Raw genomic sequence first — 27177 nt, forward strand, 5'->3', positions numbered from 1 at the left:
TAAAGAAGTTAAAAGGGGGAAATGTTATGGCCTTGGCTTTGCTGCAGTTTTCAAATGCAATTCTTATTATTTCTCCTTCATCCACTAGGGGGCACTGTACTGAGACTCCAGTGTCCCCTGTGGAATCGGAGAAAGGGATTTAACGGTAAGTACCAAAATCCTGTTATTTTATAAATCCAAACCCAACTTGGATTTGCCTATTTAAAAATAATAATAATCATAATCACCGCTTTAAATCTGGCAGCAAAATCGCTGAAATATCTGCACTTTTGCAAACTCGGACCCAATTACATTCCTCTCATAGGGGGTTATCCAATTAGTCCTGATATTTTTTTCGGGGACGAAAAACTGTGATTTTAACCGGCAATAATCCCCGTTTTTATCCCCATATTTTACTTGTTCAGCCGATCAAATAGGATTTTTCAGTCGAAAACACATAGGTCTGTGAATTTATCACCTATCCTATTTGGTTTCGCCTTCGCAGCAGCGAAAACACCATTTTTCGGTGATTATTTTTCAGGACACATCAGGTTCCCCAAAAAAATCCACGATAATGGCGGCTTTTGGGGCTAATTGGATAGCTTCGGGGAATCCTTTAGCGCCCGAAATAATGTTCGGGGCTAATTGGATACCTCCCATAGTGTCTTTAGGCAATATATCGCACCGAGTAGTTGTATGTATTGTTGCAATTACTATCTCTGGCTGGCAAAAGAATGCTCAGTGACCCCATTGATTTTATAGAGTGGGATTTTTCCACAGATGAGGCTGACAATCGTGCTACACCCTTACAGGGGCACAGGGGACCTGCATATGCAATGCTAATCACATATAAGCAAGTGTATCCAAAGTGTGAAATCATATTTCAATATTCCAAATACAGATATGTGAATATCACAGAGCAAATTATCAGTAACCAGATGCACAGAATTAGCAGGTGTGACCTCTGTAACAGTTCAGAGCTAAATAACATTGCAAACCCCCTAGGGATTAGGGGAAATGTAGTCCACCCCAAACTACCCTAAATAACAGATTTGCTATTCATTTCCAACAAGTTAACTCTATTTCATTGGAATACTAATCCCTTTTACACCATAATCTGTATTGGGGCCCATTTATCAATATGTTCCATAATGAAATAATTTCTATCATCATTTATCACAGCAATAGAAATTATTTTAAGGGATGATTTGTAAAAAAAAAAAAAAATTCCCAAGGGCATCTGAGCGATTCATAGTGGTATCCGGTCAACTTGTCAACATTTAAATGGTCAATAGTCAGAATGTCAACACCAAAATGTTCAGAATCTTAACTTTTTTTGTTGATTTTTAGGGTTAGGCTACATTTTTAAAAAAAATTATATGTCGACATTCTGACCGTGGCGACATTTTAACCGCATTGACCTTAATAAATGTCTACAGATTGATTATCGATCTGATGACTGTGTCGATGTTCTGTCGACTTTCAGAACCTGTCAACATTCTGGTATAGACATTCTGACTGCCGACATTATGAATGTCGGCAAGTCATATCACACCCATTCTTAGGTCCCCCGTGTTACAAGGCTGTCAGTGGTAAGAAGGAATTTGTAGTTTCGCCTGCCAGTCCAGGTCACCTATGTGCATTAATGCCCAGGTTGTATTGGGCCACACTAGAGCACTGCACTGAAGGCTCGGACTTGAGCTTCTAGTTGCAGATTCTGTAAAAAAAAAAGCGCCTCCCTGTTATCACCATCTTGGCAATAGTGATCGTAACGCCAGTGTCCTTGTTAAACAGGTGTTAGCTTCCCCATGCCCCTGTCGCCAGAGGTGGCTACCACTGGCGATACTCAGCCACAGTCTGTGGTTACATTTCAGAAATAGCAGTAAATCTTATCTACCATTACTGATTTACATTTTTTACCTTATTTACTTTATTTTATTTACATTATGTTATATCTACATATATAGAAGTAAAGATCCTCAATTGGTTAATTTGCTGTAAATTATTTTCTAGGGCAGCTCTGGAAAAAACTGCCCCTAATTTAAGATAAGAGGGGGCTCTCTCCAGACTTAATAATAAAACCTTTACTGTATGCATTAAATTCTAATTAAGGAAAAAGCTTGAGAATTGTTTATGGTAATCTGGTGGAATAATTCCCAAATAAATCTATTTTTATTCCAGGATGTAAGGCAATGCACCGCCTGTCATCCCTGCTAATAAAGATCATTTCTTATCCTGTATTGCCTGATGCTGTAGTTTCATCTACGCGTTTCTCCGCCCTTCTCAGCTTTAAGTGCTGATGAGATCTACGTCCTGTCTGCAGTGCTGTGAGAGAACCAGCCATGTCCGTTTCTCAAGTCTGATTCTTCTGTTTTTATTTTTTTCCTTTAATAATCATGTTTCTTTGCGTAAGAAATTACGTATTAGAAGTATTAGTAAAGATCTTTGCATGTTATTGTATCCAAAGATCTGAGCTGAGTCAGGGCTCAATAATACATAACAAATTTGCATTTGATAGTAGCAGCTTTGGTGCAGTACAATAGACCTCAATGAAGTACCTTCATTTTTATGGTTCGTGAGTACAGGTTGTGTCCCAAAAAGAAATAGATACCAACAGTCACCTTTATCCCTCTAGTTTAGGGGTGGGCAATAAGCGTCCCCCAGCTGTTGTAGAACTACACATCCCAGCATGCCCTGCCACAGTTTTGCTAAGCTAAAACTGTTGCAAGGCATGCTGGGATTTGTAGTTCAACAACAGCTGCTGGGCCACTTATTCTCCACCCCTGCAAAGTCCCTCTGTGGTGGATCAAACTTTCTTGTAGAGTTTGAGTATTACTGGGTGCGACAAACTTCTGCAGTTACCCAGCCATGGGAATACCTCTCTCAAAACGATGCCATTCAAAACAGAGGAAAGTGATTTCTGAATGAATAGTAATTGTGCTTAGAAGTTTCAGACATCCGTGTCATGAGAAGCTGAGCACTTTGATCTAAGAATATTAATTATTGCAGCTCATTTAAATAAAACATGCCTTGAAATTCTGTATTCTGTAGGAGTTGTGGGGGCGTAATATCTTTTTGCATACTGCTTTCATTAATATTATTTTTTTGTCCGATCGCACACATTATTAGGAGGCAACACGGCAGAATGAATGTGTACACGGCGCGTTCGCTAAATACACACATGAATGTAATCGCGTACTTTTTTTTGCATCATTTCATACCATGGTATTGAATGAAGCAGTTCACTAAAAGGTTTTTAACTAATGAAATGATGTTTTCATGATCTGTGACGGCCTGTATCACAGTCAGATTATCCCTTATACAAACCATGTTTGCCCATTCATGTCTTCAAGTACTGACACATACAGATGTGTCCACATACATCTAGTCTCCTTGCGCGATAAATAGCTCGTCTAGTCGCACCATGCCGTGGCGTGACTGTAGCGCTGAGCGTCATTTCGTGCACATTTTTACCTTTAGATGCAGCTTATTCGCACTGCTATGTATATAGAACACACAAGCAGCTTCTGCTGATTAAAATGATATGCAGCATGCCTATATTCTATGTGCAACTGCGGGTGTATCTGCGCGCTAAACACTACGCTACAGTGTTACAGCCGCTGACACTGTAACGTAGCGTTTTGCATTCAGATACACACAGAACATAGGCATGCTGCATACGTTCTACATGCATAGCGGTGCAAATAAAATGCATCTGAAGGTACAAAGTTGTAGAAAATTACGCTGGGCGCTACCAAGTCACACGGCACTCACTTATGTGTAACGCGACTTGTAGCGCATGGAGGATAGATGTATGTGGACACATCTGTATCAAGTATACACTGTCAAGGATGGATTAATTTTATCGGGTTTCTGTTAGCTACATAAACCGTACAATATTCACGTCAGTACTTAAAGCGGGACTGTCACATACATTGGCGGCAGTCCTATTGTGAGATATGTAAATTTTGGCAAAAATTTAAAGTTTTTTGAAATGTACTTGTAGTCAGTATTGACTAATACCTATTGTGATGCAAAAGTCTACATACCATGTGAGGATGACGTCCCCATGTGGTGATGAGCTACATAGCCCGTTCTGCTGGTTCTCCGCCCATCATCGGAGACAGACGTGGGACACAGGAGTTCGTACAGTGCACATGGCACCATCTAAAAACTGCGCTTTATTTTTAGAACATTACAAGTAGGAAAGTAAAAGATGTGATACATAATTTATAGTAATTTAAGTAGTGTGCATATTTTCTAGGTGGAGTCTAAATTTAGAATAAGATGCTTGTACTTACCGAAAAAGGAATTAGAGGGGCATTGTTGTCACTATGTACCCAGGATCTCCATTAAATGTCATTTATCTGTTCATCTTCCTGCATCGGTGAGAAAATATCCCCTCCGACATTTCAACCCGTTTCTAATATTTTACATTTAACATTTTCATGGTTCATGTAATTTTGTTTCATATTTTACGTTTATTATTCACATCTTCCCGTCATGTTTTTCTTTCTGTTTGTCTCCTTATGTTCACATCCATCTCCTCTGTTAGTAACTAAGAGGCGCAAGGCTCATCTACGGCGCTTGGACCGGCGCTGGACACTGGGTGGCATAGTCAACAGGCAACAGAGCCGAGGTGAATAGAATTTTACTGATATGTCTAAGTCATTGCAGTCACACTGAATAATAAGGGGGTGCAGATTTTTCTTGTACACGTATGTTTAGTCCAAAGTTTGCATGAGATTTGGCTCCCTTTACATGCATGTTGACCTATGCTTCTTCGGCAATGTTTGGCTAGTATTTATTATTATTATTATTATTATTATTATTATCCTTTATTTTTATGGCGCCAGAAGGGTTCCACAGTGCCTTACAAATGAGCAAAACAAGAAAACAATTACTTACTTTACAAAAGAATGCTGGACAAGGACATGGTTTATATGGTATCCGTGATCATAACACTCAAATAAGCAGCAGGGCGGCAGCAACCAAAGGTTAGGTGTCGTTGTACGAAGTATACGATAGTGTAAGTAAGGGAAAGGAGAAGCACATGAGGGCAGAGGTCCCTGCTCATGAGAGCGTACAATCTAAAGGGACAGGGGTGACACAGATGGGGTAGATAGTGAAGGTGGAGCAAGGAGTAGTGGCTTAGGATGAGAGCTGGATTGCTTTGATGAAGAAGTGAGTTTTGATTGGCCTTTTGAAGTTTAGTAGTTGTAGAGTCTGATAGGGAGAGGGAAAGAATTCCAGAGGTAGGGAGCAGCACAGGCAAAATCTTGGAGGAGGGAGTGGGAGGAAGTAATCAGTTGGCAAGAGAGGCAGCATCCCTTTGTAGAGCGAAGTGGGTGGATGGGAGTGTGAAGGGAAATAAGGTCAGACATGTAAATAGATCATTCATTTCGTGGTGTGCACCATTCAATACTCCATTTATACTCTCTTGCCATTTCCATCCCTGCATATCTATCTACTGTGGCAAAATGTCATAGGCTTTTACGCCTGGCTTCATGATGGTTTAATACACATTTATTTTGTTCAGTGGAATGTTCTTTAGTCCACTGAAACGTGTGTACCATTCATGAGAGGTTTGTATAAAGGAACCAATTGATGTCTAATCTTTAGAACATTGGTTGGTAATGACTGCTTAAGGGCCACATGCAACCCATAATGAAGTCACGTGTACCCCCACCCCACCCCACCCAACAATTTTCTATCTAATCGATTCTGGGCTGTCATACTGGCCACCAGAAGCCCATCCATAGCTTTTTTTGGATGGCTGTCATTTGGACCACGAACACATAGCAAACACAACACTAATGTGGCCGTGTTCGTGGGAATACTTGGACAGAGCTATCATAGTGTGTTTAGTGCAAGGCCAGATTAAGCCTTTGGGGTGCCTGACAGGAGGGCCCTCAACCTCTTGTCAGCGCCTGCTCCCTTGGCTGTGCCCGCTGTGTGTGTGTCTCCTCTCCCTGCACCTCCATGAGGCAGCAGCAGTGCAGGTCTTTCCTGCACTCCTGCAGTGGGGGCAGACTCTGGAGCTTTCTCTCTGGCTGTGCAGGGACCGATTCTGCTAATCTCCAGCCTCCGCTACCAGCAGGAGTGTGGGTGCTGCTGCCTGGAGAGCTTCTGCTGGTGGCAGAGCCTGGAGAAGAGCAGAATAGTCCTCGGGCAACAGCGCCAGAGCTTGGTTGGTGCAGCTCCGGTCAAGATGGGGGCCTGAGAAGGGGTGCCCAAGGGTATTTACCCCCTGCGCCCTCCTCCGCCCCTTAATCTAGCTCTGGTTCAGTGAACACTCATTCCTTCTGAAAAATTATCATGTTGTCCACCACGGCTTTAGGTGATGCCTTTTTGGATAACTCTATTTAACCAACACGGCTGCCATTTGCATTCTCTCTAAAATGAGTCTAGTCCAGTCTGAAAAACCAACACCAACTAGATAACACTTACGTTTCTTTTTATTGTTATTTATATGCTATTAAATCTCTTATATTTTTGGTTAAGAAAAAAAAATATTTCTATTAAATGTACATTTCACTTGAAATCTGTACCGATGAACGTTCCAAAAATACTGATGGAGTGTTAATTATATCGAACACTGTTATTGTGCAGACTCAAGTGTTAATGGAACCATTAACAATCCCAGTCTAACACATGAGGTTCTGACATTAAAAATCAGCTCCAGTTAAAAGTACAGATTCTCACATCCACAGACATAGCAAACACTCAGTTTCCTGATTAACAATTCCTCGTTCCGCTTTGTTTTTCATACTAGGGGAGGTAAAATATGCAGAAAACCACAGCTTCCAACTCTTGTGTATAAATCCAGCCCCCTCTGGAGAAGGGAATGGGTTTTCCCAATGCAAGACAGCAGGGCAGTGTAATGGATAGAAGACTCCCGGGGAGATTGCTGACTGAGGGAAACTATTTAAGAATAAAATCTTGCTGCGGTCTGGAAACAGACAATGCATTTATGGGATCTGTATGTTTTAGAATATTCAGCATCTAACAGTCGCACCAAGTTTTACATGCAGGATTTTTTTTTTTTTATAAGAAACTGGCTTTACGGTCTATTGAAACACATATTTATGGCTGTATGTGTTTGTGTTATTCTCACTGCCGCTATTGAGCGTTTTCAGGGGAGTCAGGGGATTCCTTCATCCCACTCAGCTTGGGACCACTATTAAACCCTCCGTGTATGGGTCAAATAAAGTAGAGGTGCTCAGCCTGTCACTAGCTGGGGCCCCAAGTGTCTCTGTGCCATTGGTCTGGGACCACGGAAGTGTTGCCTTAAATAGAGGGCCTGATTCAGAGTTGAACCCGAGTGGTGTCAGTGCTTTATGTTCGGTAGCAGCGGATCTGAGAAGGTATGTAAATGATACATGTTTTGTCTTGGTTTGAGACGCGCACCTGTGCCTTCTCAGATCCGCTGCCTGCGCCCGAAGATGCAACATCGTGGGGAACATCGGACATCTGAGTAACCCATAGGTTACTTAGACTGTCCACTGCAAGAAAGGTCCCGAGGCCAGTGAATCTGCGTTTTACATGCTCCACCCCGTCGCTACCCCCTGATTGACAGACTGCGGCTTCCCAAACACTGCAACCAGAGCCGCAGCAGCATTGTGGCATATTCACACTGTGGATCCGGTGCAGTAAACCGAACATCAATAGGCAACAATAGAGACTGAATAGCCTCTTGCGTTTGGGTCTGAATCAGGCCCAGAATGTATTACACATTAGAGGTAGACTAATATTAGATTGTGGAATTGTGGGGAGCACTTCTGGCACAGACTAATGCAGAAGTGCATAAAGATTATCATGTTTAGCTAGAAGGTTTGAAAACCTGTGAACTGACCCTGCTGAGATATATATATATATATATCAATAGTATTGAACCGCACACAAAACATCCATAAAATAGCATGTGGGTGCAAGGCAGTAGAAAGTGCAATATATATATTAACCACTACCTGTACAGGATGTGGAATCCAGCCAACACACCATTTGAAAAAAACCAATAATTTTAATGTCCCATAGCAGGGTGAAAAGCCATCACACGACACTGGTAAAATAGAGTAGTACTTAGCGTCAGGTTATAATATGCATAGGGGGATCCAAGCTCTGAACCCCGTCAGTCAGAGGCCCCAACAGCTGTTTCGGATCCTCCTTCCTCAGGGGACTGCTGTAATCTGCCCTTACCACACGCCAGCTAATATACCCAAAATCATTAACAAAATAGACCGCACATGAATACTGGACTCACCAAATAACCGTGTCACCTGGCACACCTGGAAACCGCTCCCAATGGACGCATAGCCCGGACACAACAGCCGCTCAACGCCATGCTGAATGCCGGCGGGCGGAACTAATGTGAACTAATAATGAGCCTGGTCGTGGCCACATTAGTTCCACCCGTCGGCATTCAGCATGGCGTTGAGCGGCTGTTGTGTATGTATATATATTAAAAAAACAAAAACCACTGAATGGATTTTGATGGGATGTTCACTATTATATATAGCATTGGTCAAGGAAGGTTTAGGTGCATGATCCATTCATCTGTGAGAAAAGGGACCTGAGCAGTGACTATTTTAGTGAGGCAGTCACAGCAATAAAATCTAATCTTACACCAAGCAGAAGTGGAGTAGCTATCCATGGTGTTAAAACAGCAAAGTGAGAGCCAATCATAGCTAGCAATGGCCCTCATTCAGAGCCGTTTGCTATTTGCGTTCGTTCATTCAAAAACAAGGGGTGGCTATGCAAATGATCCGTTCGCACATTGCAGTCTGTTCACACCTCTAAGTCTGAACGAGCGAGCAAAAACATACGCTCGTTTATTTGATAAAAACGCCCCCTGGCCGCTCGCACCATACGTCATGTCCGCTATTTATTAGATTAATCGAGTACATCGAACAGGATATGAACTGCTCGCTATTCTTGTGGTTGGTTTTTTCAACCGCTATTTTGCGAGCAGTTCTGAGTTAAAAAAAAACAAGTGACGTGGTCATTGACGCTGCTGTATTAATTATGCACACCCATAAAACGCCCGTTTTGACCTTTAAGCACGCCTGCGAACGGATCTCCACTCCCCGTATTCAAGCACCTTCCCCTGTTACCACCCACATACGCCTCATTCTGTCACTCAAAATAGCAGGCACTCGCTATATTGCGTACAAATTATTTTCGGCCGCACTGACTGGTTTGCGCATGCGTACTAAAAACCGTACACATGCGCAGATGTGCGAACATCGCTCGGAACGAGCGTACTGCCGCTAGCGAGTGGCTCTGAATGAGGGCCAATGTGCCCTGTTGCTTAGCAGTAGCCTAAAGAGAGGAGGGAGTATAGACCTGAGAAGGATCTCGTCTGAGGCAGACAGAGAGTGAGAGGTAGCCTCCAACGAACCTATGAAGATGCCATGCTGCAGTCACAGTAGCCAGGAAGGAGCCAGGTGAGGCATAGCTATCAGAAATTTAATAAAAACAAATAACCATCAGAACACCATCAAATGATTTCTATTTGATGGTGACAAACATCGAACCACCACCATCAAATTGTAAAATCACTACAATCGAAACAAACATCGATGGTTAGTAACCGTCAGATTCCGATGTCCATTCCTACGCTGAACCCGCATATGGACTCCGACCAACACTTCTCCACCGTGAGGTGCTCCCTTTCACGCATTATGTTCCCGCTCAGTCATCGCCATGTTCGGCAGCTGGGGAGAGGTGCACATTTAGGCTACAGAAATATGCACAGGTGCTCCAGCCCCAAGGATATGCTTCTGATAATGCTTATGGTAGCTGCAATACAAATTTGTCATCCATGATCCTTCTGTCCTTCCCAGCACATTCCCCCAGCCAGCTGCAGGGCAGCAGCAGTGGGGGTTGTGGTGACACTGGTGAGAAGCAGGGGACAGGAGTGTGAAGCAGTGGGTTGTGGTGAGATTCAGAGGCCTGTGTGATAGAATGCAGGGGACCGTAGTAAGAAGCAAGAGTGAGAAGCAAGGGCCTGTGATCAGGTACAATGGGCTTTGGTGAAATATAGGATGCTGTGGTGACATACAGGGGGCGGCAGTGAGATGCAGGGGGCAGGATTAAGAAGCAGGAAGCTGTGGTGAGATCCAGGGGGCTGTGGTGAGTTGCAGCGGGCTGTGGTGACATGGCATAGGTTGTTATGAGATGCTGGGGGCTCTGGCGAGATAAAATTGCTCCCGTGCAAAGCCGGGGCGGGTCGCTAGTTCTCTGATACATTGAAGCCTTTTTTTAAGTACAAAACATTTAAAAAAAAAAACCTTTAAACCAATACTACCATTGTGAGTTTATTTAAGTGAAACAATACAGTGAGACTGCCAGCGCTGTCCTGCTTCCATTGTGTCTGCTTCAGGTCTCCCGATCTCCCATTAGTTCTGGCGTCGGGGAACTGTGCATGTGTCACCAGTTTAGCCACACCCAACCGGTTTCGTCGTATTGTAATCCAATATCCTAAACCAATATAAATCCAAACTAACAATCTAAGAGCAAACACGAAAACTAAAAGGATAATAGGATGGATCAAACCCTAGAGACAATTAAATACTAATGAAGGAAAACAAGAGTTACAGGATATGACAGATTGAAAACAATTAAACAGAATTTAAAAGCAGGAACAATAATTAAACATTATAAAGACTGGAAACAGTAACAAACATGGGTAACAGCAAACAGAGGAGAAATGAGTCCTTAACAAGACATCTTTCAATGTTGGCAAATATTTCCAAATACTCCACCCCTGAGACTCCAGGGGGAACAGCCGACCAGGTGACTGTCCTCCACGGTGGAAAATCTCAGTCACACTAATCCTAACCTGCAAGTTTTCCATATTTTGACATAGAGACGACAACTCTGCATGCAGTTCCGCCACCTGAGCTACCACTCTCGGTCCCAAGGTGGTAATAGCTTGAAGAAGTCGTTCTATGGTGCCCACAGAAAATACATCCACAGCAAGAGGGAGCAACAGATCAGTATCAGCAACCAAACAAAAGTCCAGAGGGTAGCAGAGAACAGGAGATCACAGCTGTACGGGTATAGGCACAGCAGGAAAGAATCGTAACAGTAGGTAAGTATCAACCACCAAATATATGTCCAGAGGGTAGCACTGAACAGGAGACCAGTGCAATAGGAAGCTACACCACAATTGGTCAAAGATGGAGGCCCAGGAGCAGGCAACAGAAGAACAGAAGGTAACTATTAGCACTAAGGGCCATATTCAATTAGGTGTGAAAAGTCAGTTTCTGCGGAAAAGTATCGCGAGTGACATAATTTCGCCATGCTAAAAGTTTCCTCCGTATTCAATTCCGAAGACTTTTCGCCGGTGCGGAAACTTAATACAATGGGACCTGCGGAAAAGTTTCGCCTATGAATAGGTGTCGAAAAAAAGTGCAGAATTGGGGATTTGGGGTGCAGAGCTCCGGGAACCCCCCTGCACCCTTGGGACAGTCCTCCAAAGGTAAACTGTGTCAAAGAAAGTAAAAAAAAATTCTTTAAATCACCCTAAAAAAGTTCTTTCAATTTGGGGGCGAAAAAGTCTAAAGTTGGGGGACAACATTAAAAACTAGCGAAATAGACTTCAGGGGGGTCCCCAAGGATGCCCCAGGTGTTTTTAAGTTTGCAGGTGCTTGCGGAAGGTGGATCTTTTATGATTTTTAAAACTTCAGCAACTTAAAAATATGCTAGCACCCATTTTCAGGTACCCCAAATTTGCAGGGACAACTTATTTTATCCTAAAAAAACGGCAAAATGCTATTCCTCACCACTTCTGCAAAGACGCTAAATAGCAGCTATTGAGAGCAGTTAAGTACCCCAAATACCTTCAGCAGGGCTATTCGAGGGTATCTAGAGTGATCCCAAATGTCAGTGCATCTTTTGGGGGGGTGTCAGGCTGATTTCCCCAAAACTGACAGCACATTTTTTGCATGTTAGAGTTTCGCCGGGTCCCGTTTTCGCAGATTTCCAATTGACTATGGGGAAAAGCAGGCACGCATGCATTACTTTTTCGCATTGAAAACCAGCAATGTGGGGGTGAAAAATTCAGCATGCGAAAAGTACGGGACTTTTCGTCTGGAATTGAATATGCCTCTAAAACTCCAGAAGGTAGCACTGAACAGGAGATCAGAGCTATAATGGTAGCAAGTTAGGGAAGAGATGAAAAATACCAATGCCAGGAGAGTCCAGCAAGACCAGTTCCATGGAAGAGGATGGGAGAAGCTGGTCCAGGACAGTAGCAGGAGCCACAGAACAGCGGAGACCAGTTTCCAAGATGGTCGTGGCGGACAGAAGGCTTGAGCGGTGAGGCTATGCCACGGGGACCAGCGGATACACAGCCACCAGGAACTGCCGAACACCAGAACAATCTCTGGCAACCAGCGGAATAGCAGGCAGCCAACAATAGAGATGGAGTCCCAGTGTCACCAGCATGAAGAGGTCCCAGAATAGTGGCGATCCAGAGGTCACCACAGTGCAGAAGGCCAGCGCTGCAGGGTAGCAGTTCACCCTCTCGAGGAGACTTCAATAGAGCAGCAGGGCAAAACAGGCATGAGAATGCGGAGGTGACAGTCCGGTGTCCGGGAGCAAGGATGGCACCGACCAAAAGGGCAATGAAGACTTGAGGGCCTGATTCAGACCCGGTCGCAAGCGCTGAGCGCTCGCAACCAGGTCGATGGTGGCCCAGAGCACATGCGCACGACGGAGCCAGCTATAGCTGTGGGTGGTCACCCACAGCTATGCTAGCGTCCAGGAGGCCGTTCTAAAAAAAAAAGACCGGCCCTGATTCAGAGCGACCGGCTCTGAATCAGGCCCTCAGGGCGTTTTTGTTTTTTTGCGGCCTCCTGGCCGCTAGCTAAGCTGTGGGTGACCACCCACAGCTTTTGCGTGCGGTCAGGTGATGGTCGCAACCATCGCGACCATCGGGGCTTGCGACGAGACCCTTGTGGTAGGGTCTCGTCCGTCGCAACTGGTGATGTCTTTGGTGCCTCCCACAAACGGCAGGCATTCCTTCGGGAACGCCTCAGTTTGTGTAGCCACCCGCCCGCCCGCCTCCAAAATGGGGCGAGCTGTCAATCAAAATCGACAGCCGCCCCCTTTTGGTGCGAGACCCGTAGCGACAGAGCGCCCGGCGCTGGCCGGATCTCGTGCACGCCGGAGCCGGCACCGTCGTGCGCATGTGCAGTGAGGGACCATCGTCCCGCTTGCGAGCGCTGTGCGCTCGCGAGCGGGTCTGAATCAAGCCCTGAGTTTGGAGCCCATCAAGCACACCTACAGGGCATAGCTTTTCGTCACTTGCCAAAGAAATAAATAAATAACGTCGTCTGATGATGGCTTTATGCCTACCTGCAGTAACCTGGTGAGTGGGTGGAACATAGAGACATCTTTTATTCAGCATCTACCATAGACAAGAAATTGGCCCAACAGCTGTCTTGACCTCTAAATCTGGTGGATGCTCTTGAACTCCGCTCCTATAACTTACAGCAACATCACAGCGGAGAGAATATAATAGACGTTTCCCTCTTGGCATCTTCACCCTCCCTGGGCATTTTTACATGACCACTTGAATGGTTTCATACATGTGGTTTAAAACTGACCACTGCTGGGACATAAAAATATGTTCCTCCCTTTTTAGAACTCATGATTATAATCATTTAGAAATGTCTTGGTGCTTTATTTTTAAACAATAATAATAATAATAGCAGTCAGAAAATAAAATATGGGATGCACAACCCAATTTCATTAGCGTCTAATGGTGCGTACACACTACACGATATGCTCCCTGAGCGATATCGTGTAGTGTGTCCCCGGCAGGCTGTGCTCAATGTCGTTCATGACATTGAGCACAGCCGCTGAACGATATCATTAACGATATCCTTCAGCGCCGGGCTCTCTCCCCCATTCCCCAACATGCAGCAACCTGACGAGGTCGTCAGGTTGTCCTGCACGTTCAGGCGATGGGCAATGTCGGAAACGACCAGCAGGAGTGCGCATCGCTGGTTGTTTCCGACAAAGGTGCACGATTTGTGCACGATTACTGAGCGACTTCACGATTACGATGTCGTAATCGTGCAGTCGCTCAGTAATATCGCCCAGAGTGTACCCACCATAAGTGTTTCCTAATGACTAGGCCCACATTGTTTGAATTTATATATGTTTTTTTGTATACCTCTTGGCTTTTGTGAGTTGTTTTAATGAGTTTTAATGCAGATGCAGGCAAAGGAAAATTTCTTAATAAAATGCGTTCTTCCCAACAGTACATAATAACCCTGGAATATGTTTGCCACATGCTGAACCTCTCAAATATGTCCTTGAAGGCGTTCCACACCAATAATTATTACATATACTGTGGTTGTTCTATGAAGAGTGGCCAGTCCTTGTTTGCCAGCCGTAAATCGCTGTGCATTCTCTTTCCCTAAACAGCCATCAAGCCTGGTCACAAAGCTCGTATTACGTTGGCAGAAATGGAAGTGTGATTATTTTATCTAACCTCATCATTGCACAGATTATAAACTCGCCCTTACTGCTAATTAATTCATACATTAAAATCTGATGTTGACCAAGAGCACGATTATTCTGCAAAAATCCCTTGTGTTGCATCGGTGTGCAGACTTACTGTACTTAGCTATAGTATTATGTCTCAAAACAATCGGTACTAAAGTCGCAGATTAAGCATAATGAGAAGTGGCGCAAGGCATTGCGCAGGTCACTCATATCGGACCTATGTCTTTTCCCTTTCTTACCCAGATTAGCGAATGAGTCGCACACAGAAGCCACATGTAATGCCAGTGTCAGTAGCCTGTGTACCCTGGTATTGAATAAAATGCATATTTTATGAAAGAGTCTTTGGCAGGACGCTCTGTCCATGGTGTTACAAACAGGTCCATTTGGCACGTCTTGAGGATAGTTGTGTGTGGACACATCTCTGCTTACAGTATATTATCAAATTAATGACCACGCAGTACTGGGACCCCCAGATTTGAGTGGACCTGTTTTAGGCTATAGGGCTGAATACGCACTGTATGATGTAGATGAGTTTTCTATGCCCGTAGTGCTGGGATCATTTACAGCACTAAGCTTTTTGAGTCTAAAATATAACACATAAGTGTACCAAGGTATAAAGCTGTGCCCAGGGTGATCAGTCATAATACCGTGCCTTGGAACCAGAAACTCTGTGCAGCCCTAGACAGTGTACATTCCGTATACCCTGCCAGCTCCAGTAACGCTGATATATTTTACCTCTGCAAATACTTTACTGTGTGGGCAACATGATAGGACACCAGTCAGTGACATATCAATAGATCATCGGTGGATTGCTTGCCGAGTAGCCAATAAACCATTTGTGCTATGGAACCGCATAAAGCCGCGTGAAAGTTGCCAAGTCGCGCTCAATCACCACTAAGCCCCACAAACGTTCCAGGCTCTAACTCCTGATCTTTGCTTCAGTTTCACAATGGTTGTTGTATAATGGGTTATATATGAATACGGATATCTCAGTATTGATTAACCCAATTCGTCTTTTGTTCCATTATCAATGACTCAGATGGATTAGAAATCACATGCTATGTAACCAGTTGCTTTCCTGCCATTTATGGGGTAACCCTGATGCCTGCACCAAGTATTTTTTTTGGGGGGATGCCTTTCCCAGTGCATTGTTACTGGGCTGTTCTAACACTCTGCATTGCTGAAAGGCACACTCTGTGCTCCTGCCTTGTCATTGCTTACTTAATATTTAATTTATACCATCTGTCTGCTTTGTAAACACTTTCAGATTGTGCTTTTCTTTCTGCAATAGCCTTCAGCAGTAAATAAATAAAATAATGCCATGATGAAACCCCACAATCAGATCCTTTGTTAGGGATATAGATAATATAAGTATGTCTATGCTGAAAACCCGCCGGTACGCTAAGCTCTGTATTTGCCACTTAAGGTTGCTGTCATTAGTGAAAATGTGGCTTACAAGCAAAGGCCGTGGGGAGAGTTCATACACAGATACATAACTAAGATTAAATTGAATATGAGGTTAATTAATGTATCTGCAGCAGTAGAGGATACTCCAGTTGTAGATGCTGGGTGTCACACAAGCAGTTTTCACACTGTAAGAACGCAGTCTTTAGGGCCAGCAGGAAAACAGCTCAGGCAAAGAGGTGTTTTATAGAAGTCTGTTTTCCTTATTTTGCACTTGTCTCACAAGTAATTAAATCACAAAATAACTACTGCTATATGATGATGTAGGTTATTTGGTTATACTAGCAGTAGTGGCACAGCAGATCATTTACATTTTTGCCATTTAGAAAACTAAAATAAAATGAGACCTCTGATAAGTATCTCTAGTCTCTGATTGGTGGATAGTTCTGAAGTTTCAACTAGGATTATGGTCAGGACCTCCTCTCCAGATTTAGGACTTAACGTGAGGATGTTTAAATTGGTACTTTTCTATAGAATTTATAAATGTTACAGATATATTGACCTACAGTAGATGTCGAATAAAGAAATGAAAGTAATGGAAAACCCTCTTTTTAGTAAAATGTTGCTGGTCTTCCTATGATACCTAAGAGCTTAGGATGAAAGTTTTCCGTAGTGAGGAAGTAACCCCTGCTCTTGCTGCATCCTCAGTGCTGATGCCCCTTTGCTCCTTCATTAGACAGCTTTACATATGGCGTAATACATTTAAGTTTTTTGTTGTTGTTTAAAGTCATACAGTATTTGTTTTTTTTAAGCACTGTAGGCCTGATTCAGATGTGGACACATTGCAGATATTTACGCAGTTTGGCGATTATCATCCGACTGCATAGGCGTCTTGGTCGCATTGCGCTAGCTCCAAAATACCTTAGCTATGCCGCTCGCAATGCGGAATTCTTTGCAAAGTGATTGACATTCAGGGACCGTTCTGGGGCAGTTACGGGGAGTGTCAGTAAAAACGCAGGGGTGTCGCGGCTGGGTTTTTTTGGGCATGTCTCAGCATCCTACTGCGATTTTGTTTGCAAATAACATAACGCCAGTGTCTCCGTTCCTGCGGCCATTCTGCACGACCGTAGGGTTACTCATATGGTCAATTATGGAAGGATCTGCGACCACCGCTGCGTGTTTTTACGCACTTGCTTAGATCTGCGAAGCCGCCAGTGGGCGTCTCAATACGTCTCCAGGCGGCTGCATACATTGACAAATTTTCGAACAGCAGCTGCATTCGGATCGCAGCTGTATTTGCATTAATAGCTTTTATATGTGAATCTGGCCCTGTGTCAATAGATTTTGATAGTAGTATTTTTTTACACTTTGTATATTTATTATAGTTGTTAAATAAAATGAGCTTTATATGAAATAACTAATAGCAATATTTTAGAAATATGTTGCAGGTGCTTAAACAACATATGTTAATTGCAAAAAATTCTGCAATCCGTAGAGGGAAAATTTTTCTGGGCACACCAAGATTCATGACTGTAGGAACACGGCAGGGGGCCGTCCATAGCCCAAACTATTAAAATATTCTCAATTTCAATTTGCATAGGAAAATTTACATATGGTATATATTTGTCTCTGCATGTTTTTGTGAGGACAAATTATTATTATAATTATTTTTAATTCAATGTTAATTTAGAACGTCTCACAATGTAATGTGTTATTTTGATGGGTTATGTATTACTGTAAGCGCTAGGTTTATGGAGAGCGCAGACCTTTAACATACCAGCTAGAGAACTGTTCTTGAAACTGTCAAACATGTTATTAATCATTTATTTTTCTTGCAATTAGAAGAAAAATACATTACCGTACAGCCTTACACCAGCCAAGGGAAAGATGAGATTGGATTTGAGAAAGGAGTTACGGTGGAGGTCATCCAGAAGAATTTGGAGGGGTGGTGGTACATAAGGTAAGACAAAGATAAGATTGGTCTGATGCCAATGTGTAGATAAAAGATCCCGCTGAGTGCGGGTGAGCAGACATCAAGGGCCTAATACTAAGTGATTTATGATAAAAACAAACAAAAACATATGCACGACAGGTCAAAAGCATAAGAACATTTTTTGTTATATTTGTTTTGATAGCTAGAAAATGCATTGAATCACAAGCTGGGTACACACTAAACGATGTGTGTACCCAGTGACGTGACACACAACCCTCCCTGCCGATGGGCCGACATATTGGGCGTCCCATACACACTGGGTGATCCGATGCCCGACCGTCCGATATGCCAGCCCCTGCTGCATGGGATTATCAGCCGCACCGCCTGATTGGACTGCATGTACAAAAGATCAGGCGATGGGGCTGACGACCGCATGGGTGCGCGCACTGCACGATATAGTGCATACACACTGGATGATTTATATGATTTATCACCTAGTGTGTTGGGGCCTTTAGGTTTGATATAATAGAGCAGATATGGGGCCTGATTCAGAGGTGAGCGCATTCGCGGTTGCATCAAGAAACAAGTATATTTATATATATATATATATATATATATATATATATATTAGTATTATAAATAGAAACAATATATCTGGTACTCCTCAGTGTTTTGTGCAAACAGCCTCTATGGTAACCGCTGTGTCTTTCTGCGGTCGCCCGTCTGCGAGTTTATGCAAATGGCCCTACATAACTCTTCCCCGGTGTACATCTGTGCATATGAATGTCCAAGTCTCGTGAATTGGTTTTGGCGCATCACGTTGCGACTGAGACGCACATTCCAGCGAAAAAGGTGCTACACCACTTGGCGCAGCTCACTCACGCCGCATGGCGCTTTGAGGCTAGATGTATGAGGACACATCTTTATGTGAGATCTGTAAGATTGTCCGGCGATATAGAATCTGTGGTGCCCTATAAGTAAATGATGATGACGCTCTACGGAAATAACATTCATTTTCTCTAACAGATGAATGAATGGTAATTACATGGGTCCCGGAAATAGTCTCGTAAAAGTACGCAGTAAATAAAATGAAGTAGTACAAGACCCAAGTCTTCTGTATAGCAAAGGACTAATTGCCTGGTTTACGGTTTCTGGTTGTATAAATTGTAAATCTGAGTTCTTAGAAGGGATATGATGTTCTCTAGTGAACCAAAACATAGCAGAAATCCGAGAGCCTAAGTATGTCAAGTGAGATACTATTTATAGAAGAACGTGACAGTAGGGACTTGCGGAGTCCGAGGAAATGTTTTTAATACCTGTAGTGTACACTGGAATTGTTTATGTAAATGTTGTCCAACACATACATTCAGTCATTCCTAATCATAAAAGTTTCTGAGACAGCAAGAGGTAAATTTACTAAAGTTAGAGTTTTTAGAAACAGAAAAGTTGCCCATAGCAACCAATCAGATTCTATTTAACATTTCACTAGCACCTTCTAGAAGATAATAGCTAGAATCTGATTGGTTGCTATGGGCAACATTTCCACTTCTAAAAACTCTCACTTTAGTAAATATACCCCTAAGTGTTTACATTTTCTAAATCTGGCATCAGCAACAATGGTATTATATATGTGTTTTTAATCAAATAATGTATGCTCATTCCACCTAGGAAACCTAATACTAGAGGACAACTTGAATCTTTAGACTTGTTAAAATATGCATCAAACATTAGGTATCTCGGGGCCAATGCACAGTTGGGTTGGCTTCTTCCTGGTACCCCAGTCTGGTGGATACCAGAATTAATAAACACAACTTGTTTCCCCTAGAAACATAAATAAAATATACAATTGCCCCATCATTTATCTAAATATACATACTGCTCCCGTTGTTTAATTATTTTTTCATATTGTGCCCCCCGAGTATGAAAAATAATAATTTTGTACTTCCTCTCTGTTTTAATACTTCCCGTACAAGTTATAAAATAGTAATGGCCCCTTTTTTTTCTGTAGTATTTTGGCTTACGGGGAGATTTATCAAAGCTTGGAGAGAGATAAAGTACCGACCAATTAGCTCCTAACTGTCACTTTTCAAACACTGCCTATAAAATGACAAAAGCTGATTGGTTGGCACTTTATCTCTCTCCGAGTTTTGATAAATCTCCCCCTCAGATACTTGCCTAACCTGTTGTTCTTCTCTTGATCCAAAGTAATCCTTGGACATAAAAAAAATAACAACCCAGAGTACACATCCCGGACTGCTCACTCTGAAATTCCCTATGCATAGAAGTTATATTTTGGCGAGCCTGTCTGTTGAATAGACCGGCAGCCAATCAGGAGCGGTCTCTCTTTTTTTTTTCTTTTTTTTTTATCTACTAAGTGGGCACAAGCTTAACTGGATTACACCAAACCTACACTTGACCTGCATTAAATGGATGTAGTTATTATTTAGGGAAGAGGAAACGGGTTTGCCTCAAGTGAAAATTAAATTACTTTTATCATCCATATTCCATTATCATGTAACACATTACCCCCTAAGCATGCTGGATATCATTCCCTGATCCCAAGTAGAGCATGTATGTTGCACTATTCAGCATATGGCGTGAGCAATATTGTCATTCATTATCTTCTAATAAGAATGTTGAGTCCCTGTTGCTCTTCTGCAAATTTATATGTTATTCATTTTACATGTTGGACCTTAAAGTGGACAGAATTAGAGAGTATGAGATTTCTGTCTTTCTGGGGAGTAATAATCTAACTGCATTATAATGCTGCAATCCACCTTAAATATTATAACATACTCTACCTTAAACATGTATCCTGCTGACATCCCTGCACATGTGTTGATCCTCATTTCCTGTCTATTTCTTATTATATCCCTCTGGAGTTATTCCCAAGCTGGAGAGCAGATGGTTGGAAGTTGGTTTTCACAGACACTCTTGATTTTTGGACATTCCTTTGGTACAATGCTGAAATAAAATAAAAAAAATAATAATAGAATGAAATAATCACAAACAGCCATTTAACATAATAAATTATTATTTCCAATCCAAAGATGCAACATATAAACACTTTGCAAGACTTTCGTAACAAGCACATCTGAAACCGATGGTCTGTTAGGATTACTAAATGAACGTGTCATTAATGCATTACAGGTACCAAGGTAAGGAGGGCTGGGCTCCCGCCTCTTACCTAAAAAAGGCCAAAGATGACCTACCGTGTCGGAAGAAAAATCTTGCAGGTCCCGTGGAGATCATTGGAAATATCATGGAAATCAGCAATCTCCTGAGCAAGAAATCCAACGACAAGGACAGCCAGGGGGGGAATGAGGCCGACGAGCCCCACATTAGTAAGAAAGAGATTAGTCTGCCTGTCCTCTGTAGTGACTCTAATGGCAACTCCATGATGACCCCCGAGAAGCAGATCCCCAAAGTCACTCCAGGGTCACCAGCGGTGGCAAGGATAGCTCCCCAGAGATCTGAAATAAGTAAGCGTTTTGGGCTATGCCATACATTTACATAACTTTTTGTTCTGTTGCGTCTTAACTAACAGTAGCATTAGAAATGAAATTCCTAATTGATGCATATAAGTGTTCTGTGTCCTAATTTTCTTCTCGGTGGAGGCACCAAGATGTACCTAAGAGTTAATGATTTTCTTTTACAGTACTTACCTCCACTTTTTGCCTACACTTTATATAATTAGTTTTTCAATTTATTTCAAAGCGTTTTTACTTTCAATCCTCTCTTACTGGTTTTTTATCAATATTGGTATGTCCTCTATTTTGTGTGGCCATTTTATTGGTTTACTGTTTGTAGAAATAGGGCCTTATACAGAGTTGCGCTGAAATCGCCCCTAATTGCTCTCATGTTACGCATGTGGAATTGATAGCGCCGCATGGCGTGCCACAGATCATGCAACTAAGCCGCGCCAAGCGTAATTTTGCTTAAAATATTTATATTTTTACTCAAAATTTGCCTCTTATTTGCACCGATAAAATGACAAAACTACATTACTCGCGTACACTGACCACTGAGGCTTGCGGTCCTTGTACATCTCTGTGCAACTAAGTCACAAATCTGTTAAAAAAAAGGTTTCAGTACGAGCCGCCGAGGCTATTCCTCCCGCCAGTTTTCATTATGCTGAATCTGCGACTTTATACATACAGTATGTTTACGCCAATTCCTCTGCGACAAAAGCAGTACCCTAGCGTCCCTAGTACACTGCGAGCGCCTTTGTATGTGACTACAATGCGAATAAGACACAGTATTTAGTATAAAGTATGCTGCACTACGCATGGCAGAGCGTCTGAGTCGCACCAAGCGTCTCGCACTACATGACAAGACACTAGGTGTACGAGGACACATTATTATTATTTATCCTTTATTTATATGGCACCACAAAGGGTCCACAGCACCTTACATAGTACATGAACAGAAACACTTACAGTATAGAACACTGCAAGACATGGACATAGTTTGTAACCATTACTGCATCATCTGTCATAATACCCAAATAAGCAGCAGGTCGGCAGAACCCAAGGGATAGGTGCCGCTGTAAGCAGTATGGAGTAAATTACGGTGTGAGGGAAGGAAAAGCAAATTAGGGAAGAGGGCCCTGTTCCTGAGAGCTTACGATCTAAACGGGAGGGGCAGACAGACAGGGGTGAAACAGATGGGGGAGACAGTGATCATGGGCAGTGGGTTAGTATGAGACCTGGGAGGCTTTGATAAAGTGGGTCTTGAGAGCCCATTGAAAGTTTATGAGAGAGGTGGAGAGTCGGAGAAGGAGAAAGTTCCAGAGGTAGGGAGCTGCCTCTTGAATGCGGGAGTGGGAGGAAGTAATCGGTTAGGAGGTGAGGCAGTGCATTTGTGTAGCAAAGTGGGCGGGCAGGAGTGTGAAGGGAGATCAGGTCAGAGATGTAAATAGGAGAGGATTGGATGAGGGCTTTGTAAGTGAGTGTGAAAAGTTTGAATTCAATTCTGAAGGGGAAGGGGAGCCAGTTAGAGCTTGTTGGAGAGGGGAGATAGATGTAGAATATTTGGAGGGGAAGATGAGCCGGGCAGCATTATTGAGGACAGATTGGAGTGGAGAGAAGTTGGAGACGGGGAGGCCAGATAGGAGGAGGTTACAGTAGTCCATTCTAGATATGATTAGTGAGTGGATGAAGGTCTTAGTTGCCTCCACAGTGGGAAAGGGTCTGATCCTGGAGATATGTTTGAGACTTGCGGGCTAGAGGTGGTGCTTTTAATAGATAATGAAATTAAGGGAAGTGAGGTTATTCAGGAGGGTGGGAAGATGATCAGCTGTCTTAAATTTAAAAAGGGTTTTGTAATCCAGGAGGAAATAGCAGAAACACAGCTGGACATGCATGTATTAATACAGTGATAAATATCACTGTATTAATAAATGCATTGTTGTTTTTTCTATGAAAAATTTGGTTATTAGCCAGATTTTAGTTTTCAAATATATAACGTGGAGAGCTGTCAGCAGGGAACAGGAGGCTACTGGTTGTGGGGGAAGGGGGAGATTGTGGCGGGGGTTTGTGCCATCAGTGGATGAACAGGCCCCACACACCCTTTCAAAGTGCCCTTCCCCCATCACAATCCCCCCTTCCCCCACAACCCTACAGAGCAGGGACAGCAATAATGCAAGAAGAATAAGGTACTTACCTTACCTTCTTCTGTTCTGGCTGCTCCTCCGTCCAGGGTTGTTGCTAGCCTCAGTCCAGTCCTGACATGTTGCGGCTTCTCTTGTAGCTGGATCACAACAAGTAAAAACTTTACTGCATGGGCCAGCCGCGGCAGCCTAGGTAGGAGGTGGAGCGGGAGGGCAGAACGGAGCGGGAGGGCGGGCCCTTACCTGTCACTTCTATTGTGCAGCTGCGGGGGTAGGAGCGGGAACCTGGGCTTTTCACAACACTGGACTGCCGTGAGCTACCTGTGGCGTGTGAGCGACGGGTTGGCTGAGGTAGTGAAGGATTTGCAAGAGGAGAGGGTGATCCACAGGGTCAAAAGCAGCAGAGAGGTCAAGGAGAATGAGCAGAGAATAGTGGCCCTTGCATTTGACAGCAAGGAGGTCATAGGGATAACAGTTTCTGGGGAGTGAGTTTTTTAAGAATGGGGAAGACAAGGGCATGCTTGAATGCAGAGAGAACCATATCTGATGAGAGAGAAAGAAGAGATGGGCAAAATGGGAACAGGCAATGGGAGACAGGGAGCAGAGGAGGCCTCTATTTGTTGCAAATGATATACCAGGAATCAGGCATATTTACATTGACGTCCAACTCTGTATAGGCCACAATTTTGTCGTCACAACCTCCCTGGACTTTTTTACCAATAAAAACCATTATAGCCCAGTTACGTCCCTTCAGTTACAAGTGGAGAAGTCACTGAAATGTATGACTCTGCTTCGCCTGTACTTGGTTCCAGACCACGCAAAGTGCGTAACATACAAGATACGTTCCGCAAACTCTGTATAAGGCTCATAGTGAGGCGTTTATAAAAGAAAGTTGGTAAATGCACAGGTTGGGAATTAAACACTGCAATGTTACAGGGAAGGTATATATAGAAAGCACACTCATTGTAGTACTAATAATAGTAGTTGACAAACTAGGTAAATCTTTCATAGCCTTGTCTTTTATTCTTCAGGGCAACTAACCCAGCAGGGCAGGGCAGGACGTAACGAGAGAGGTGACTAAATGAATGTCCATTGTCCGTTACAATTATTGCTCTTCGGCAACGAACCATTGACAGTTAGTATGCGTGACAGACATACAGAGACCCCAAACAAAACTAGCAATAATTGTTACGTCAATAATTGTTGTATGTGACTGTTGTACTATTATTTTTATGTTTGGGTTTGTTTTTTAAGCTGCTTTTTTTTTTTTTTTTACAGTGTTTGTTATTGTCTCTATCTGTCTTGTAGTTTACATTCTTGCAACGTGAGCTAAAATTTTCTGAACTGCTATTACAAATTTTATGTTTGATACAAAGTATTTTTACCCGTTTCTATTTTGCAGGTTCTCCAAACCTAAGAATGAAACCACCGCCCCGAAGAGAATCTAGTCTGGTTCGTTGTCCCCGTTTTGTTTTTGTTTTGTTTTGTTTTTTCTTTAACCTGGATTATGATGATCTTTTCTGTAATTGGCCAAATTGGATTGACTTGAATATGTTTAATTTAAATAATCCAAAAGCTCATTATAGAGCTTATAGTAAGTGATACATCTGTAATGGACCGTTAGCTGCAATGAGAAAAAAAGCTTATGAAAACACAGTAGGCCGTTCTTTGCTAAGTAAGTCTGGAAGCAATTTATTGACATTAAGACATTGGTGTGAGAATGTTAGTGAGCAGTCCAAAGAGTTTGTCCATTATCTGAGCCAGAACAATGCGTTTCTAGTTTGTATATATATAACTGTTGCAAGTTAAATGTGTATAATGCACTTGCAATACTGTAGCTGATAATTATTTACTTGAATGATATGCATGCTTACCGGGGCCAGCAAAGCTTGTAATCCAAGTCTGATGCTAGAGGCACTGAGAAATCCATAAAATTAGGCCTCTTACACTGGGATGCTGGCATCATTTATTTCTTAATTTGTTATTATTATTATCCTTTATTTATATGGCGCCACATTACGCAGCGCCTTATAAAGTACGTAAGCAAATAAGTGAACAAGAAACCAGTGACACAGTACAATACAATGCAGGACAAGGACATGGTTTCTACACATTGCTGCATTAACGATTAAACCACACACAAAAAAAGATCAGAGGGGCTGATTCAGCACGGATCGCATGGCTGCTTTCGCACGTACCCGCTAGCTGCGAAAATATGCTAATGATTGCAATTGCACTGCAACCGCAGCACTATACCAAAACGCCCATCACTGTATAAAGCCGCCCATTTCCCATGACATGCATCCGCAAGTCAGCAAAAGTATCGGTAACATCGGAACCATTCGCACAGTTGTGGTTGACCTGACCCTACCTCACACACTGCTAAACTTCCTGTCGCCATCTAGACCTCTGCCAGTATATGCAATCACAGGGGCTTAATTATGCACGCCCCTGTAACGGCGTTAAAACGCACAGGCATGCCTGCATACTGCCGACCACCCCCCTCTCCACCCCCAAACGGTCACTTCATGTCAATCACTCTGTGAAGCCTCTGCGTGCTCACTCCAATTGCTTCCCGATCACAGCGGCCGGTTCGCGCATAGCAATGCGTACGCATGCACAGAATACAAACATCGGCCGACTGCGTGTGAATGCAGCCTTACGATCCAACCTGAATAAGGCCCTTAGATCATTACTGCACTGAGGAATTGTTTTCCTCAGTTTGAGACGTTGTTATCCCCTCTAATCCCTATCCTGATGGTAATGCTTGCCATCTATGTTGCATGGGATACATTTTTCAATTATGTCTCCATTCACTTCAAATCTGGTGATCTGAAGAGAAACTAATGTGACGTTTCCTCTTTTAAAAGAATTAACAAACTATATTCACTTTGCATTTTCATAATGCTAGGTGCATTTTCCTGTATTACCAGGACCACTTCCCCTCATTAGGTAAATATAATATAAAGTAGAAGGAATGTGAGCAGTTTCCAGGTGAACATTGCATAGCACACAAATGGGAGCAGCCATACTGTGGCCCGGACCAACTTTTAAGACTGCAAACTTTCAACTAATTTAAAGATACATAGCACCTATACTGCAGCAAGTACTTCGTAAAAAGACATATTTGTCACTCACAATTCCATCACAATCGTTGACAATAGTTTATTATCCTCAAGTGTATAAAACACAATAGCAATAAAGTTATAAAGGATATATCTCAGGTAATAAAAACCCTAGTTTACATTGCCAGAGCCCTGGGAAAACCTACTATCGGCTCTTCAAATAGCAGGAGCTGAGTCCGGGTCACTGTGTGTGCCTCCAGCCAGGAGACCAGTGCTGCCGGGGTGAGATACACGCTTGAATGCCGTTGCAAGAACGTGCATAAGTTATTCACTACGATGGCATACTTAGCTTCTGCGTACAACGAGGTTAGCAATTCCTGAGTAAGGTCAGACCTGCTATTCTGCGCGAGGGGGCCGATGTTTCCGATGTATACACAGGACTGCAAGGTATTACGGATGTAAGATAGCGGCAGTGGGCGTCTCTCTGCTGGCTGTGCGACGGCATTGCAATAGCATTCATTAGCATATTTTCACAGAGGGGCTGCGTGCGGAATCGCAGCTGTGATCACAATAGCCTCCGTAATGAATCCAGCCCTGCTATTTGAAAGAGAGTTTGGGTCAGAATTTGTTGGGTTTTTTTTGCCTTCGTTATTATTTCAGTA

At 43.0% G+C, this 27177-nt stretch overlaps 1 protein-coding gene across 6 annotated transcripts in view; it reads left to right on the forward strand.

The window, feature by feature from the left end:
* Positions 1–27177, forward strand: part of SH3PXD2A (SH3 and PX domains 2A) — a 378368-nt gene that overhangs the window by 334929 nt on the left and 16262 nt on the right. For 3 of the 6 annotated variants that reach the window (XM_088448737.1, XM_088448739.1, XM_088448742.1), the window contains 5 exons: positions 4535–4618; positions 17749–17866; positions 20990–21321; positions 24482–24523; positions 24853–24902. In XM_088448737.1, the coding sequence (XP_088304863.1) occupies positions 4535–4618; positions 17749–17866; positions 20990–21321; positions 24482–24523; positions 24853–24902 (626 nt within the window). The remainder of the gene's footprint in view (positions 1–4534; positions 4619–17748; positions 17867–20989; positions 21322–24481; positions 24524–24852; positions 24903–27177) is intronic. The other 3 variants (XM_088448738.1, XM_088448740.1, XM_088448741.1) reach the window with 3 other exon arrangements.

The sequence above is a fragment of the Taudactylus pleione genome, unplaced genomic scaffold, assembly GCF_031769625.1.
Source record: "Taudactylus pleione unplaced genomic scaffold, aTauple2 ptg000464l, whole genome shotgun sequence".
Lineage (NCBI taxonomy): Eukaryota > Metazoa > Chordata > Amphibia > Anura > Myobatrachidae > Taudactylus > Taudactylus pleione.